Source organism: Chiroxiphia lanceolata, chromosome 22 (assembly GCF_009829145.1).
Source record: "Chiroxiphia lanceolata isolate bChiLan1 chromosome 22, bChiLan1.pri, whole genome shotgun sequence".
In the NCBI taxonomy this organism is placed as follows: Eukaryota; Metazoa; Chordata; class Aves; order Passeriformes; family Pipridae; genus Chiroxiphia; species Chiroxiphia lanceolata.
The window spans coordinates 3,144,096-3,159,957 of NC_045658.1; the positions used below are offsets into that span (position 1 = coordinate 3,144,096).

A 15,862-nucleotide genomic window follows, 5' to 3' on the forward strand; every position below is an offset into this window, starting at 1 on the left:
CTGGCTTGTGGGCTAGAGATGTTTGGGTTTTAAATAACCAGCAACAGTTTTTCAAGGGTTGGGGGATGAAAATGTGACAGAGGATGAGAAATTCCTGTAGCAGAGGATAGAAAGGAAGAAAGAGCCAAGAGTAAGTGTTGATATCAAGTCATTGATCTCAGATGTCAGTAATGAATCACAGAATAAGCTGAATTGGAAGGGACCACAAGGGCTATGGAGTCCAACTCTTAGCCCTGCACAGGATCATCCCCAAGAGTCACACCCTGTGCTTGAGAGTAGAATTAGGACACTTCCTTCTGTGGCAGCAGCTCTGGAGGGGTATAAATGCCTGCTCTTGCTGCTTTGTCCTCAGTGGAAATGCTTTTCTCCGTTCCATGACCAAGCTCACGCTGTTCTGTCCCAGGTCTCAATGCTTTGGGTGTAAACAATCCCATTTGCAATGCTGCAGGAGCCCTGTTCTCCCCAGAGGGCTGTGCCACTGATCTCACAGAGGCAAACAGGACAGGGATGAAGTCTGAGATGCAACCACAATGACCAGGAGTTTCTCCCCCATCCTGGACAGCTGGTTCTTTGTATGGGCTTGAAACACGTTCCACTTCCAACTGATCACAGTCTGGTTATTGAAGAAGTCTGGTGTGCGAACACATGACAACTTGATCTAGAAAAGAAGATAAGAGACAGCGTTTTCAGCCAGTACAAAGTGGCAGATGCCATTCACTTCACAAAAAAGCCCCCAAAACCAGAACAAAATAAAATTTCAAGCAATCACAGAATTATACAATAATTAAGGCTGAAGGGGCCCTCTAGAGATCAACTAATCCAACTGTGCTGACATGTCTGAATCTATCAGTGTCTGAATACATCAGACACTTACTGCTGACATATCACCAAGTGTTAAAAAAATTCATTCAACATTTTCCTTCTGAGGACACCTTTGTGATGAACTTTCAAGGCAATGGAAATGCAAACAACCGCTACAGTTAATAAGCAACTAAAAGTTGTTGATATAACCTGGCTCCAAGGTCCACTCTAAGCAGGGATTTTTCAGCAACTTGTGTATATAAAAAATTATCCCACAATTACACAAGTTTTCCATTGGTACTGGAATAGCTCTGCTTTGTAAGTCGTGTGTCCCAGAGATAAAGGACACCACATAAAATGGCTTGTGGAGGGGAACCTGCAGCACCCAGCAACCAGCACCATGTTTGGAGTGCTTCTCGCTGTGTTGACTCTGGCACCTGCAGGTATGTGTCCAATTCCTGCATTAGTTTTAAAGGAAAAAGTTAATTAAAATCTAGAAACAGCTTTCCTTTTTTAGAGAAAGTAGAGCAACAGAGCAGAAAGAGAGACAGCGTAGGCAGTTCACTGCAGTAACCAGGGGCTGTGCTATTCCATATCTTAAATTTTTTACTACTTTTAAAACACAAATCCCGTTTTGTGTGTCTTCCAGCCCTTGGCTGCGGGGTTCCTGCCTACCCACCTATCGTGTCAAGAGTTGTTGGAGGGGAAAATGCAAGACCCTACAGCTGGCCCTGGCAGGTTGGTCGTTCTGTGCTTTCCCTGGAGCTGTTGGGGCTGTGCCACCCTCACACAGCACAGCTGAATGAAACCACCTCTTCATTTCCTTTGATGCACCTTGCCTGTCGTGAGTTAGGTTTTGACCTATTCCATTCTGATCAAACCCCAAAGCTTCCAGTCTCTTTAAGAAGCTCTGAATGTTGCCACCTCTTGCTGGCTATGCAGGTTTTCAAGGCAAGTCAAGTAGATCTATTAAGTGAGATCCTTTAAAACCTCAGCTTTGGATGATGGGGAAGGATGGAAAGCTTTTCTGTGGCCAGGGAGCTGGAAAACTTGGTGCTCCAAAGCCTTCCACCATCTTCCAGAAGCCGAGTTGTGTTCGGGGTGCAGGAACAATGAAAACAAAGCACAGCAATGAAAGATCAGTAACAAAAATCTGAGCCTCACTCTGTTCCTTGATCCCAGGCCTCCCTGCAATACTATTCCAATGGCAAGTGGCGTCACACCTGTGGGGGAACCCTCATTGCAACCAACTGGGTGATGACAGCTGCCCACTGACTCAGGTAACGAAATGGAGTGAAATCTGGACCCACTGGAGCAGACAGAGCTGAAGCAAACCCACATCAATGCCAGTCTCTCCCTTTCTAAGCTAAGAGCTCTGAGTTTCAGATTCATATATTTTGATTATAACTAATAGGTCGGAAGAATGACACCTTTTCTTTTCTTAAAATGGAAGTGAAAGGCAAACCCCCCTCATAATAATATTATATTCAGTTACTGTACTTATATACTCTCATTTTCTGTAAATCATTACAAATGTCCTTTGTTTTCAGGTTGCTATTAAAATTCACCGTGTTGCCTGTTTCTGTAATATACATGTCAGTGAGATTCCAGATTAACTAATCAGTCTACTCCCTGAAGAAATAATCACAAATGTTTGAATGCATTAGTCATTTTTGGTAACTCTTCATGTTACGGAGGCAGTCTAACAAAAAATGATCAGGTACAGTTCTGTCCTTTCACCTTCAAACTGTTTCACAAAGACACCCCATTTTGCTTTGGTAGCATATGGTTATTGGAAAACTATATTGTAGAAAATGTCCTAGTATGAAATATGAAGGATTGGCTGAATGGTATTATTATAAATTCTATGTATTATATCTGTCACATAGTTGTTTATTAGTGAAGCTGTTTATGGCTGTCAAAAAAGTCCAAACTGTTTATTGTATTGAAGAATATGAGCTGAATCCTGCAAAGACTGGAGGCACCTTCACTTTGTTAATGAAGCCTTGAGCAGGAGCTGACAGGATGGCTCAGAGATGAAATTATTATTGAGCCTAGAACAGTGATTAACAAATCACTGGCTCAGCTCCAGACACATCATGGGAGATTACAGTCAAGGATATTCTTTTTTGAGTCTCTCAGGTGACAAAGCTGCAGCAGCCTGAGCAGCAGCTGCATCACTGAGTGTTGATCCTTTCCTTGCCCAGTTCTACTCTGACATATCGAGTGTTTCTTGGGAAGTACGACCTGGCAGCTGAGGAAGAAGGGTCAGTTGCAGTTTCTCCAGAGAAGATTGTTGTCAATGAGAACTGGGATCCACAGAATGTTGCCAATGGGTAAGCTGGTGGCAGGTACTTTGACAGTTTTTAGACCCAGGGCAAAAATCAAACTACCTGAACCTGAATCCCACCACACCCAGAGTTGTGGCAAGCACAAACGCTCAGAGCCTCTGTTACACCTTGCAGTGCTGCTGCTTAAATGTTTGCTCATAGATGAGAGTGTGAGCCTCCAGTTTATACTTTTCCCCACTCAAGAGAATACGAAGCAATTAACAATATTATTGTTTATGTAATTGAGTTTTCAGGTGCCATTTTGCATGTCCATGCTTGGGTGGGAAGCTGTTCTGTGCAGTGATATCATGTTGTACAGTGAAAGAGAATCAAGTGTTTATACACACTCTTGGAGCCCTCCTACAAAACCTAGACATAGTATTATTGCTCAGTGGCATAATATCTGTAATATCTAATAATAATATTCTTGCTGAAGGACCCCCATGACCTGCTGCAGGATAAGACATTAGCAAAGACAATCCCCTCAGTTCCAGGTCTATGGGGTGAGTCCTAACATATGCTTGGTTTTGGTGAAAAAAAACCTACAAGAGACAAGTTTTCCCATCAGAAAGTGGACAGTTCTGCAGGAAATACCCTCCAATCCATGGATTTCCCCATTGCTTTAGGGGTGCAGGAATCTTTACTGCCCTTCACTGGCCTCCTTGTTCCCTTCTTCTCTTGGAACAGGCCAAGTGCTGTGTAATTACTAAATATTCCTGCTATTGTGTCTGGGCCCATTTGCAAACCTTTTTACCTTCCCTTTCTCTCCCCCACTCTCCCCGTGTGTGTGACCACAGGTATGACATTGCTCTGATCAGCTCTCCGAGCCCGTCCCCTTGGGTGCCCAGATCCAGCTGGCTGTCTGCCCCCTGCCCAGAGCATCCTGGCCTCCAACACTGCCTGCTACGTGACAGGCTGGGGGAGACCTTGCAGAGTGAGTACCCAGACTTTCCCAAAACTGGGGGAACAAAAAAAAAGCAACTTTCAGAAGTGCCTTCTCCTGTGAGATTGGCACAGACTGTCCATGGTGCTCAAGATCCCCCCGAACTCAGTGTAATGAGGTGGTTTATCACATTAGGCCCCACTTCACTCACAACATATGATTTTCCCCTGCCTTTCCAAGTTTATTTTGCTTGTGACAGGGCTGGTGATGCACACAGGGGCCTTTACTGAGCTTTTAGGGGCTATTTTAACACAAATGTTAAGTGTGGCAGAGGGTGCTTTTGCTAATCCAACACACCTGCTGAGTGTCTGAAAAGACACGTGAGGGAATAGATGTGAAGTGAGAAAATCTCAGGGACTTCAGCAGAATTGTCAGGAGAAAACCTCAGAAGACTTCAGCTCAGCTCAGGAGGCAATTCCTAGAGGGATAAGTAAATTGCAAACTCCTGAACCAAGAGCAGTCCTTTATTTCTCTAACAACGAGACACTTTTTAATGGAATGCAATTTGAGTAAGTTAAGGACTTTTTTTTTTTCCCTATATGAAAGAATGGAGCTAAGAAATGGATTATACAGTTTTCCCTTTACACAGCCCCTGTGGAGTGTATTTACCTGGAGGGATGGACCCAGATCCTGGGGGAAGCTTAACAGTGCAGTTTTGCTCTTCCTTCAGTGCCAGGTGATACCTTCTTGACCCCTCTGTTTCTGTTCCCTCCCAGCAAATGGGCCTCTTCCTGACGACCTGCAGCAAGGCCTTCTGCTGGTGGTGGATTATGAAACTTGTTCCCGGCCTTCCTGGTGGGGAACAATAGTGAAACCCAACATGGTCTGTGCTGGTGGGGATGGAATCATCTCCAGCTGTAACGTGAGTCCGGAGAACACCCCGCTCAGGGTGTTCAGGCACAGACAGGCCTGGTGGGCAGGGAAAGCTTAAAAAAAAACCCACAGAGGAGCTGTTCACACTACAGCTGCCACTGACTGTGCTCCCCTTCCTCCCAGGGGGACTCTGGTGGCCCGCTGAACTGCCAAGGGGCGATGGCAGGTGGGAGGTGCACTGGCATCGTCAGCTTTGGTTCTTCCCTGGGCTGCAACTACTACACAAGCCCTCTGTCTTCACAGGGTCTCTGCCTCATCAGCTGGATCGAGAAGGTGAGGCTCTGGGTGCTCCTGGAGAACAGGGACCTTTGGATTTGCTGAGGTTCTCTCTGAACTGGGATTTCTACCCCCCTGCTTCAGGGAGCCACTGTTGTTCAGCCCTAGCCGGTCAAAAGTATTCTCTCCTTAAATATTCTCCAAATTACTGTCACTTTTTAATAAGTCTTGGTAGTAGAATGCATTTTCCCTGTATCCTAGAGCTCTATTCGTAGAAATCTGTATACTGCAGATTTCAGAAGTGATTACACAAATTTGCATTCATCAATACACTGATTGTTGCAATTGCATCCTAAAAGGCAGCACGTGCTGTTTAAGTCTGGGATATCAAATGTTTTTAAGCATAGTATAAAATTTGAGAACAACAATCTTATTTCACTTATTTAAATCCCACATCTTGGATGCAATACACCCTGTTCACAAATTCCTGTGTCTCGTGATGTGATTTTTCACTTGTTTTACATTTTTTATAGGTTATAGAAAACAACTAATCCAAAGAGAACAGGATGAGAGACACCAAGAAGGAAAACAGTTTGAATAAAATTGTAACCACGACACCTTTGGTCACAAAGAACCGGGAAATGACGCTTTTAACAACACAAGCATTAAACCCAACGGGAATGCAATAAACAGTACTTTTTGCAAGATGAAAACCAAACATGTGTCCCTGTCACTCCTTCCTGAGTCCTGGCAATCTGAATATATTTGTGTTTGGGGATAATGCTGGAGATTTTCCACAGCCTGCCCCTGCAGAGAGTGGGCAGTGGGAAGAGTCAGAGCATCAGCAAACACCTCCGGGGGGGTCAGAGGGAGGGGGAAAGGGAGGCACTGCCTGGAGGCAGCAGGAAGCTGTGGGACCCCCGAGGCTCCAAGAGGGACCCCCCAGAGCCAGAGTGACAATGCCCAGGGAAAGGCACAGGGGCCAGCAGGTCCGTGCAGGTGAGTGTGGGAGCACTGCAAAAGGCTTTTGGAGATGTTTGAACACCCCGGGATCTCGGGATCTAGGAAGGAGAAGGGCAGGATCCAGCTGTGAGCACAGACCTGCCTCCTCCATGGCCCTGTCCCTCATTTTTAAGTCTTTCAGGTGCCAGTGAAGAGCTGGGAACAGTCACAGTCATCCCCCACCCAGGGGATCTTTTGCAAAGCACGAGCAGAATCATCACTTTTAACCTGGTACTAAATTAAAGCCCCTGTTTATATCTCTTTCATTGTAATGAAAGGTAGACAGTATAGAATCAAGGTGGAATTGTGCTTTTCTTCTCCCCTGGCACATATTTAAGAGTAAAACAAATAATGAGACTAAATAAGAGTAAAACAAATGATTAAAAATGGAGAGCAAGTGACCCAAAGGTAAGGAGTAAATAGAGTAAGGAAAAGGTTGGAAGATAATTGTGAGAACAGAAAGGCTCAGAGATGCATTTTTCAGGCTTGCAGTTCCATTCAGACAGATATTTTGCTGTCATTACCTTTGGACTGAAAATACATAAATATTCTATTAAATTAATAAGAGAAAACATGGCTGTATGTCATCTTTGGGGACTGCACTGTTATTACTTTTTTCCTAATTTACAACCATTGACCATCATTCTGCTGTGGGGAGCCCAGCAGGAACTTATTTTGCCTAAAACCAGCCTCTGTTGAGAAATAATAGGCTTTATTGGGGTTTATTTACCTTATAAAAAATGTGATTTCACCTGTCTGAAAGAACAGGAGATCCGAGGAGGGTTTTTTCCATCACCTTTACTACAGAGAGGTTTGTTCTTGATCCGTGGAAATAAGAGTTACCCAGTTTTTCAGGTGTCACCAGCTCCAGGATAACATCCTGAGTTGTTTTCACGAGTACCATCAGTGTAAGATTGTAAATGATGGACAAATAGTTCTCAAAATTAAAATCATTAGAGGTTGCTTTGCTGTATGGGGCACGGATGTCAATTATGTGCAGCTGAAAGAGAGACAAAGAGGTAATCAGGAAGCTCAAAGTAAAAATTAGATGTGCTGATGCTTCAGTAAAAACTGAAATCAAGATGAAATTGGATTAATTTCCCTTCTGAAATATTTAGACAATATTATGAGAACGTCTGAGCTCATTTGAACATGTCAACAGAAATTACTCATCATCTGGAAAGGCCTATTAAAAACAAATTCTCAAATTTTGATTAAAAAATTCAACAGTTCCAGTTTCACCAGCATAAGTAGCCCATCTTTGCATGACCTTCCTTAAGAAGTACTAAAAAGAATAAGACCTACAGCAAATTATTATATCGTCCTTCATACTCACAGAAAAACATATAATTTCATTCCTGTGATTTTGCAGGATCAGCTCAGAGTGTGTCAAGAAAACAGTTTCTTTACTACACCTTTTCTTTGAAAATTGATGTCAGGTGGAACAAAATATAATAAATATGTTTTTCAAAAAGGATTCAGCCAAAGCACACTCCTTGCACTTTGGTTCAGAATGCATGGGAATTGTTAAATAACACTGCTAGATCCAGTTATGGTTTCAGGAGCTGCAAGAAACACTCCAGGGATCAGACAACACCACTGTTGTTTTTTAAATATTTTTTTTTAATTCTTTTTTTTTAGATGTTTTCCCTCCTCCAGTGCTGGTGGTAGAAAAACAGTTCAAAGGATTTTGACAGTGTGCACAGTCTCCCTCTGCAGCCTCCTTGGAGCCATTTCTTTTGATTTGAGCAGCAGCCTGGAAAGGTGGAGGAGCACAGGGAGAGTCCTTCAGGAATTCACCTCCTGTGAAAACCTTTGGGCTGCTCAGCTCATCTCTCTCCTGCAGGAAGAAAGGCACAGCTGGCTGTTCCCAGCAGCAGACACGAGGAATAGATCATTCCATGCTCAGCTCTTGGGGAATTTAAACTCCCTCTGCACAGCAAGTGGAGCAGAACTGCACTGTGAAAATTGCCAGTGCAAGGAGGAGAAAATCTCCATCTGTAGATTTTACAGCACTGGCTTGAGACACAAGTTAAATGTCTCAGGGGACGCTGAAGCCAGGCAGGTTCTGTCCAGTGCAATCTCTGAACTGCTGGAGCGTTTCAGGAGTCCCCATGAAGACCTCAAAGCCATGAGACACAACCCTGACTGGGCAGACATAGCAGCTTTTAAACTCATCCTCCAAACAAGAGAAGCCGTGCTCAGAGCTCAGTCAGTGCCAGAATACCCGAGCCTTCAAACAACACTGCCTCAGCTTTTTACCATTCTGAACTATGCCATTTTCTCCTCAGAGACTGCTCACAGGTGCTGGGTGGATAATGCCAATCTCTCACTTCATTTCACCCATTATGAGGGAATCTCTTTCTTCTCCCCGTTCCTGGGCTCGGGTGACTTCGTGTCCCTGGAAGCCTTGGGAAGGGGACTGCACTTTACACAGAGCTGTCTGCTGCAGGAGGGACAGGAAAAGCTCAGCAAGAAATCTAAGGAAATCCTGTCCACACTGAGCCTTAAAATCAGCCTGTTAGTGGTAGCCTGCCTCATTTACCCCATCGTCCTCATGTCCTTCAAGCAAATGACAGACTGGATCCACAGCTACGCCAGGAACCTCAAGGAAAAGACAGAGGACTTGAAAAGGGAGAGGCAGCTGGCTGAGGACCTCTTGCACCAGATGTTGCCAAAGTCTGTGGCCAAGCAGCTCAGAAAATGCCAAAAAGTTGAGGCAGAAAACTATGACCAGGTTAGCAAATGGAAAGGATGCTGACACCCAAGGGCAGAAAAGTACTCACCTGAAATAGCACCTACCTTGGCACTGTTTTGAGGAACCTGCTTTTGTATCCATGGTTGTGGATGTGGATGGAAATCCAAATATTCCCAATGGAAAGAGCTGTGCAATGTATTGTGAAGCACTTGGGCTGAGGGAGAAGAAAGAAGTGCTGAAACCTCCCCAAGTATAGCTTTAGATGTCAAAGATCCTGTTCTGTCTTCCTTGGGTTTCACAGCCCACCCATGAGGGGCAGCCAGCACCATGGGACCACGAGCACAGGGGAGCAAGAAATGAGTTTCCTTCTTGTAAAATGGGAAAAATAACAAAAAAAAATTGCTGCTGTCAATGCTGAGTTGTTCAGCAGCTGTGCTGTACAGCCCACAGCCCAAACCCTCAGGCTACAGCAAATGCAATTCTATTCATTCTTTTTTTCACAGACACCCCCTTACCTTCAGCTGTGAAAAGCAATAATAAATGTTTGCATTTCATCTGTAGGTGTCATTATCAAAACAACAACCTGTAATTGCACAATTAATTATAATTCACAATAGTCATGACATCAAAAGTAGCTGAACCAAGGCAGGGAGTGAAAAGGTGGGTCTTCTGGATTAATTGGTATTAGGAAGGTTTAAACACTGACACAGTTCAGACAACACAGAGAACAAACACTTAATTCTTTGCCAACAGCTATTATACATATTTCTCTTCCTCAGTTCAGTTAATATGGTTTCTCTTGTTCTTTCTTTTATAAATTTGACTTTTCTTAAAAAGTGAATTTCTCTCTAAATTACTTGATCAGAACAATGTCAAACATCAATAGAAGAGACACAAAACCCCGTGGTAATATTTCCTGATTCAACAAGAGCAGAGACAGCAGATGAGATTTTATTTCAGTTTGTTTGGGTACCTGATTTTGATCCCTATCACAGTTTAAGTCACTTTAAAAGAAAAATGAAACCCTACTTCTATAAGAAGTCTGTTGATCACTGCTCAGAAGATTGAAAGCATTTGACTTTCAGTCTCCCATCTAGCATGAGGTACTCAGAGAAGTGCAGGTGATAAGAATAATTTTATGTGTCAAAGCAATAGAGAACATTCAGAGCCGGAGCCTGCTAATTTAGGATTTTATGTATTGAGCTGTGCAAGACTGGCTCTGCGTGCAGCAAATCCCCAAACTCTCCAGAGGCTCTGCCACTGTTGCCTGGAGCCCTTGGCTTCACACTTTCCTTCTCCCCGTGACAGGTGACCATCTTTTTCTCGGACATCGTGGGCTTCACCAGCATTGCTGCCTCCTGCACCCCCCTGCAAGTGGTCGAGATGCTCAACAACCTGTACGTCTGCTTTGACACCAGGATCGAGTCTTATGATGTGTACAAGGTGAGCACAAACCCACAGACAAGGACTCTGGAGGCTGCTGAAACCTTTCTTACTCTGTTCCCTGGCGAACATCAAACACCCCAGGCCGGAATCCATGAAATCCAAGGCCTACAGGGCCATGGCTGAGACAGATTTTACTCTGATTTCCTTTTGGAAGGAGAGTTCGGTGTCTCCCCTCGGTGACACGTGCCCCTTCCCCTCAGGTGGAAACCATTGGGGATGCCTACATGGTGGTGAGTGGCCTGCCAGAGAGGAATGGCACCAGACACGCTGACGAGATTGCCAAGATGTCCCTGGATCTGGTGGCAGCCGTGCACCAGGTGGTGATCCCACACATGCCAATGGGCAGGCTGGAGCTGCGGGCTGGGATCCACACAGGTACCAGGGGAGGAGAAGGCAGGAGGAAAAGAGAGCAGAGCACAGTCTAATTGCCTGAGGAGAAGGAATTCTGTTCCTCTGGGATAGCCTCTCCCGGACCTCAGGAGTATTTGCAGCTGCACTTTGCTGCCTGGTGTCAGTGTGGAAAGGGCTGGAAAGATTTAGTACTGGGAAAGTGCATCTTCCCTGACACCAGCACCAATTAGCACAGTTAATCAAATCATAACTTCTCTCTTTAAGTAAATACTGTGCAGCCAGGCCCCAGATGCACTGCACCAGTATTCCCAATTCCCACGGCTCCCTGAGGATCCAGAGTGACCAGCAAAGGTCTCTACATTTGACACCCCTGTACACTTTTTCCACGTTTTTCTTGCTGGGGTCTCTCTGCCTCGTGTTTTCTCAGGACCCTGCGTGGCTGGAGTTGTGGGGTACAAAATGCCTCGTTACTGCCTCTTTGGGGACACTGTGAACACGGCCTCCCGCATGGAATCCACCAGCCTGCGTAAGTGCCCGGGGCAGGATCCAGCCCTCACCACAGTCAGGCTCACACCTGCACTCTGCATCTCTAAAATACTTCACTGAAAGGAAAACCCCAAACAGCCCCTCACATTTGGCGTGGCCAGGTGTGGAATAAGGCCTGTGCAGGAGAAGGAGTGTTCTCTGGGCACATCCCAGGCCGGAGAGGTAATCACCATCAACCTAAAGAACCAGCACGGGGATGACCCACCATCCCCACTATTCCTGTGCACACAACAGTTATCAAACAAGCAAGAGAAACCCTTGTAGATTCAAGTGGAGTCACGTCCCTTATGCCAAAGGAGGAGGTGGAAACACTGGGCTGATAAATGCAGGAGGGCTGGTGTGTGGTCTCTGGGATTAGGGGAATCATTATTTCTGCTCTGTTCTGGGTCCTAGCACAGAAGATCCACATCAGCTCTGCTACGTATGAAGCCCTGCTCGTGGATGATGCCTATGAAATAGAGCTGAGAGGAGAAATTGAAGTCAAGGTAACAGCTTTTCTGTAACTTTGCAACAGCAAAGGTGTTTAATGGGATAGGAAGGAGATGATGGATTTGGCCATTGCTTTTCTGTGAATTGAAAGTCAATTTTTAACCGTGTCCCCAAGGTTATTTTGCTAATTCAGTTGGAAGGGGCTACACATTAGTCCTTATAATGGATGAAGAGGTGTCACTGTGTGCTTACAAGTCCAGCTACTGTGTCTGCAGCTGCATGGAACCACATGAGTGTGGCCAAAAGTGACAGGTAGGATTCAGTTACAGACACAGGGTTTAAAGCTGATTTTAAACCTTTAGCAAGACTGCCAGTGACCAGCAAGGCCTTCCTCTGGACTGAAAGGATTATTAGCACCCAAACTGCATATAAACTACAGCTCTTTCCCTAAGCAGCAGCCAAGTGTGAGAGAAGGAGAGATAACAGATGCAGTACAGGGAGTAGCCCCTGCTCTGCTTCATATCCCATGGAAACAGTTGTTTTCTGCTCTCTCTGTTTCTTGTCCCAGGGCAAAGGGAAAATGAAAACCTACTGGCTTCTTGGTAACAAGAACTACAGTGTCCAGAACGACAGCCTGGTGTGCCACTGGAATCCAGCAATCTCCAAGAAAAAGAAGGTGGAAAGTAGCCAGAGATCTGTCCAACAAGTAAGGAGGTGAACGTTCGGCAGGGTGAGACTTCCTAGATAACAAGGCATCAGTCTAAGGGCTGGGACACGGGGAATTGCACCTTTGCCCTGCAGGCAGAGGGCTCTGCTGTGTGCAAATACAGCTCTAATGTGTGGTTTTGGCTGTCAACAGCCTGGTGTGGGAGCAGCACAGAGCCCTGCCCTGTCCTGGGATGAGCTGAGCCCAGACACTCGCTCACAGAGGAGCTCCAGACCAGCCTGGAGCCCTGAGAGTGCCACCCATGGAGTGAGCCAGAAGCAGAGGAATGGCTTTCATCACAGCTCCCAACAGAGCTTCCAGGAGCTCCCTTCTCTGGGCTCACCTGCTTTGGGGGAAGGTGACAAAAGTGCCACTTTAGAACACAGGGCACGTGGTATTAAAGCAACACGGAAAAATGAGCTGCTTCCAGGTTTTGTAGCTGAGATGTGACAGGATAAGAAGTGATTGGATTGCCCCAGGCACACACAGCTCTTTTAAGTAACATTCTCCTTCTGTTCCTAGCCACAGTTGACATTTTTAACTGGTATGTTAATTGGGAACCTGAAACACCAATAGACACATAGGAAGTTGTCTCTAAACAAGGAGAAGCTACAGAAGTGCAGGTGGGGTTCCATCAGGAGCACGAGTGGTAGGTACAAGATGTACATCAATGTGACTCCTTCCACTTGAGCAAAGCTATCCTAGATTTATATTTGTAGGTGAGACAGAATCCAACTATCAAGGTCCAGACACAGTGAGGGCACTTGCAGACCCTCAGACCCTCTTATTCCAATCTGGTCTGTCCAGCTCTCCAGGGAACTGCTGCTTACAAAATGTAACTGTAGGTAACAAGAGATGGAGTAGCAAAACTGATGAAAGAGAAGTTAATAACTTTTTGATTATTGTTTCAGAGATACAGATTAAGTGAGAACAACACAAAATTACTTCTATTAAGTCTCTGCAGCACTTTGCCTTTCCAGCTCTTCACTACAGAGGAATGTCCTCTCCATAGGTATATTTTTCCCTTGTCAGTCCCCAAGGGGTTGGTGGTGAGGCAAAGGTGCAGTCCAGTTGTATGGAAGATACCAGAAGGACAAGCTATTTCTCCCATCAAATTGAAATTTGCTTTTCTTTCCTTGTTGGAGGAAAAGAGTCTCTGAAGTGATGAGCAGAGGACAGTAAATTTCTCTTCTGTGACTCAGAGGGATCAAAGCAAACTGAATTGCTTCCTTATGTTGGCAATTAGTAACTCTGCACAGAGTTCAGTTCATGTCTAAGAGGGTTGTACATGTCATTAACCCCATCCTTACAGTCACTCCTTTGAGCAGTTCCAGAGTGAGGGAACCATTCTGATGGGAGCAGAAGCACAAGTGTGGGAGACAGGGTTTTGTCTGTCCCCTTTCCCAGCTGACAGGTGTATGCAGAGCATTCCTACTGCATCAGGGAGAGACTTAGCAGATTAAAGGTCTTTCTAAAGAAAGCAAGGCAGTGCTTACTGTTTGCAAAGGCAGCACAAATAAAGGTATGTATTTAAGAGGAAGCTGAGCTTGAAAAGCTGCAATTGGTCTTTGTTTTTAATTTATTTTTTTTCTAAAATAAAGCAGCTTTATGAGCTTCAAAGGAAGCTGGTCATTTATCTCTTTGTCATTCAATTTGCCACAGCTGAAAAGCCTCACCTAAGCTGTCTCCTCACAGAATGAAAGCCAAGAGCTGCTCCTTTCAGTCAGCTCAGAGAAAGTGGCTGCAGGAGTGTCTGTGTGGCTCCAAGCTCAGCCTGAGGTAGGGAGGGCAACCTGCTCCCAGGGGCTGGGATCTCTGAAGGCCATCTAAAGAACTATTTGGCCTTGTAGATAAATAAATCAAAACTGGAGGCTGAAATATTCACAATAAATGTAAATGCTTATTTCTGCATGAGAAAGAACAAAACACAGAACGAAACTCCAGCACTAGTGCCTTATGAATCAAAATCAGGTGTTGTCCTAAAAATATTCACCAGTTCAAGCGAGAAATATTTCAAGCAAATTCAGTGCTTCAACTTATGCAGGATTTTGCATCAATGGCCACAATGGTAACTCCAGTCTTAGAATTTAATAAAAAACCTAACAGTGTATTTTGCCCAGGTCGAGCACAGTTTCCCTTCCCACCTCCCCAGATCTCAGAACTTGTCTCCACGGAATATTTACGTGGGTGTAAACAAAATTTAATTTCTGTTGAGAGGTATCTGCAAGCATGTAATTGAGATTTTTCCATTAATGTAGCTGAGAAGTTGCTCCAATACTTTCACACCAAAGAAAAGAAAGGTAAATCGTATTACAGCAAGATGCATCACAGAAAACCATGAGGAAAGCAAATCAAACACTTAAAAAAAAAAACAAACCAAACAAGAAAAACCCCCAAATCCCTCCTCTTTTTAAAGTCAGTCCCTTGAATCCAGGGGGATGGTGGTGTGTTAAAGCTGCACCACACAGAGTTAAACAAACACACAATCCCATGTGTTCAAACCCACATTTATAAATCTTGGTTGATGCCCAGTGTTGACCATGAAAGGCTGGAATCTTCTCATCTGGTTCCTGTCAGCACCAAGCAAGTGGGATCAAATGTGGAAAAAAAAAAACCGAACAGGAAGGGGGAGACAGAAATAAATGTGGTTGAAGAGCCACGACTTTCAACTCAGAGCAGGAAAATGCCTCAGGTGCAGATATCCCTCCACAGCCAGGCATGAAAGGGACCCCACGGGGAGAGGGACAGGGCCAGCTGGGGACCACAGAGCAGCTCCCCGTGCCTCTAATTGTTATGAAAATCCTGGGTCAAGATCAGAGGCAAAATATTTGCATGGAAAATTGAGCCTGTTCTGATCTTCGTCTCTTCAGAGGCTTCAGTGTGGATTTCTAATTTAGAAAATAGTAGAAAATGGCCCTGTGTGCTTGATAGAGGGCAATTAGTGCTCATTAACAAAACATGCTTTGGTCCAACTCGGAGCAGTCCCTCTCCAGAGGGGAAAGGGGAAGGGATGAGCTGCTTTCTGTGCATGGGGTGAATGCTTTGATATGGTGGCTTGGTTTCCAAAGATTTTGGGGTTGTCTGTGCCCAACATACAGCGAGGCTTGGCTTGGATGAGGACTGGGGCTGTACCAGGTTGGCTGGCCTGACTCTGAGACTGGCTTTGGCACCATGAAGGTGAAAGCCTGGCTCTGGATCAGTCTAAAACAAAGTCTGGAGTTTGGATGGGGCAGTGGATTTCAGTGCAGCCAAAGGCACAGAGATGTACCTTTGATTAGACAAGTCCTGCAGGGATAAAAGCAGTTTCCAGCTCTGAGTTTGACATATGGTTTCTCCACAGCCTTCCCCAGTGTCACTCCAATTAAACCTCATTTCCATGAAGATCATGTGGGTTATTTTAGCCACCCTGCACCAGCTGTATTTCTGAGTGATGTGGGATGCAAAGTCTGGACAAAGAGCTGCCTTGGTCCTTTCAGCTGACAGAGAAACGAGAGATTCTGGTCCCCCCGGGCTGTTCCCAG

At 45.1% G+C, this 15,862-nt stretch overlaps 1 protein-coding gene across 1 annotated transcript; it reads left to right on the forward strand.

Annotated features, from left to right (window-relative positions):
- The first annotated feature begins 1,117 nt into the window (after positions 1–1,117).
- Positions 1,118–5,871, forward strand: LOC116797505 (chymotrypsin-like elastase family member 2A). The gene is given in 8 exon segments (XM_032709104.1): positions 1,118–1,244; positions 1,451–1,539; positions 1,984–2,081; positions 3,009–3,137; positions 3,929–4,065; positions 4,791–4,936; positions 5,071–5,220; positions 5,697–5,871. Coding segments are annotated over 8 exon segments (810 nt in total). The 5' UTR covers positions 1,118–1,201; the 3' UTR covers positions 5,715–5,871.
- Positions 5,872–15,862: the final 9,991 nt, after the last annotated feature.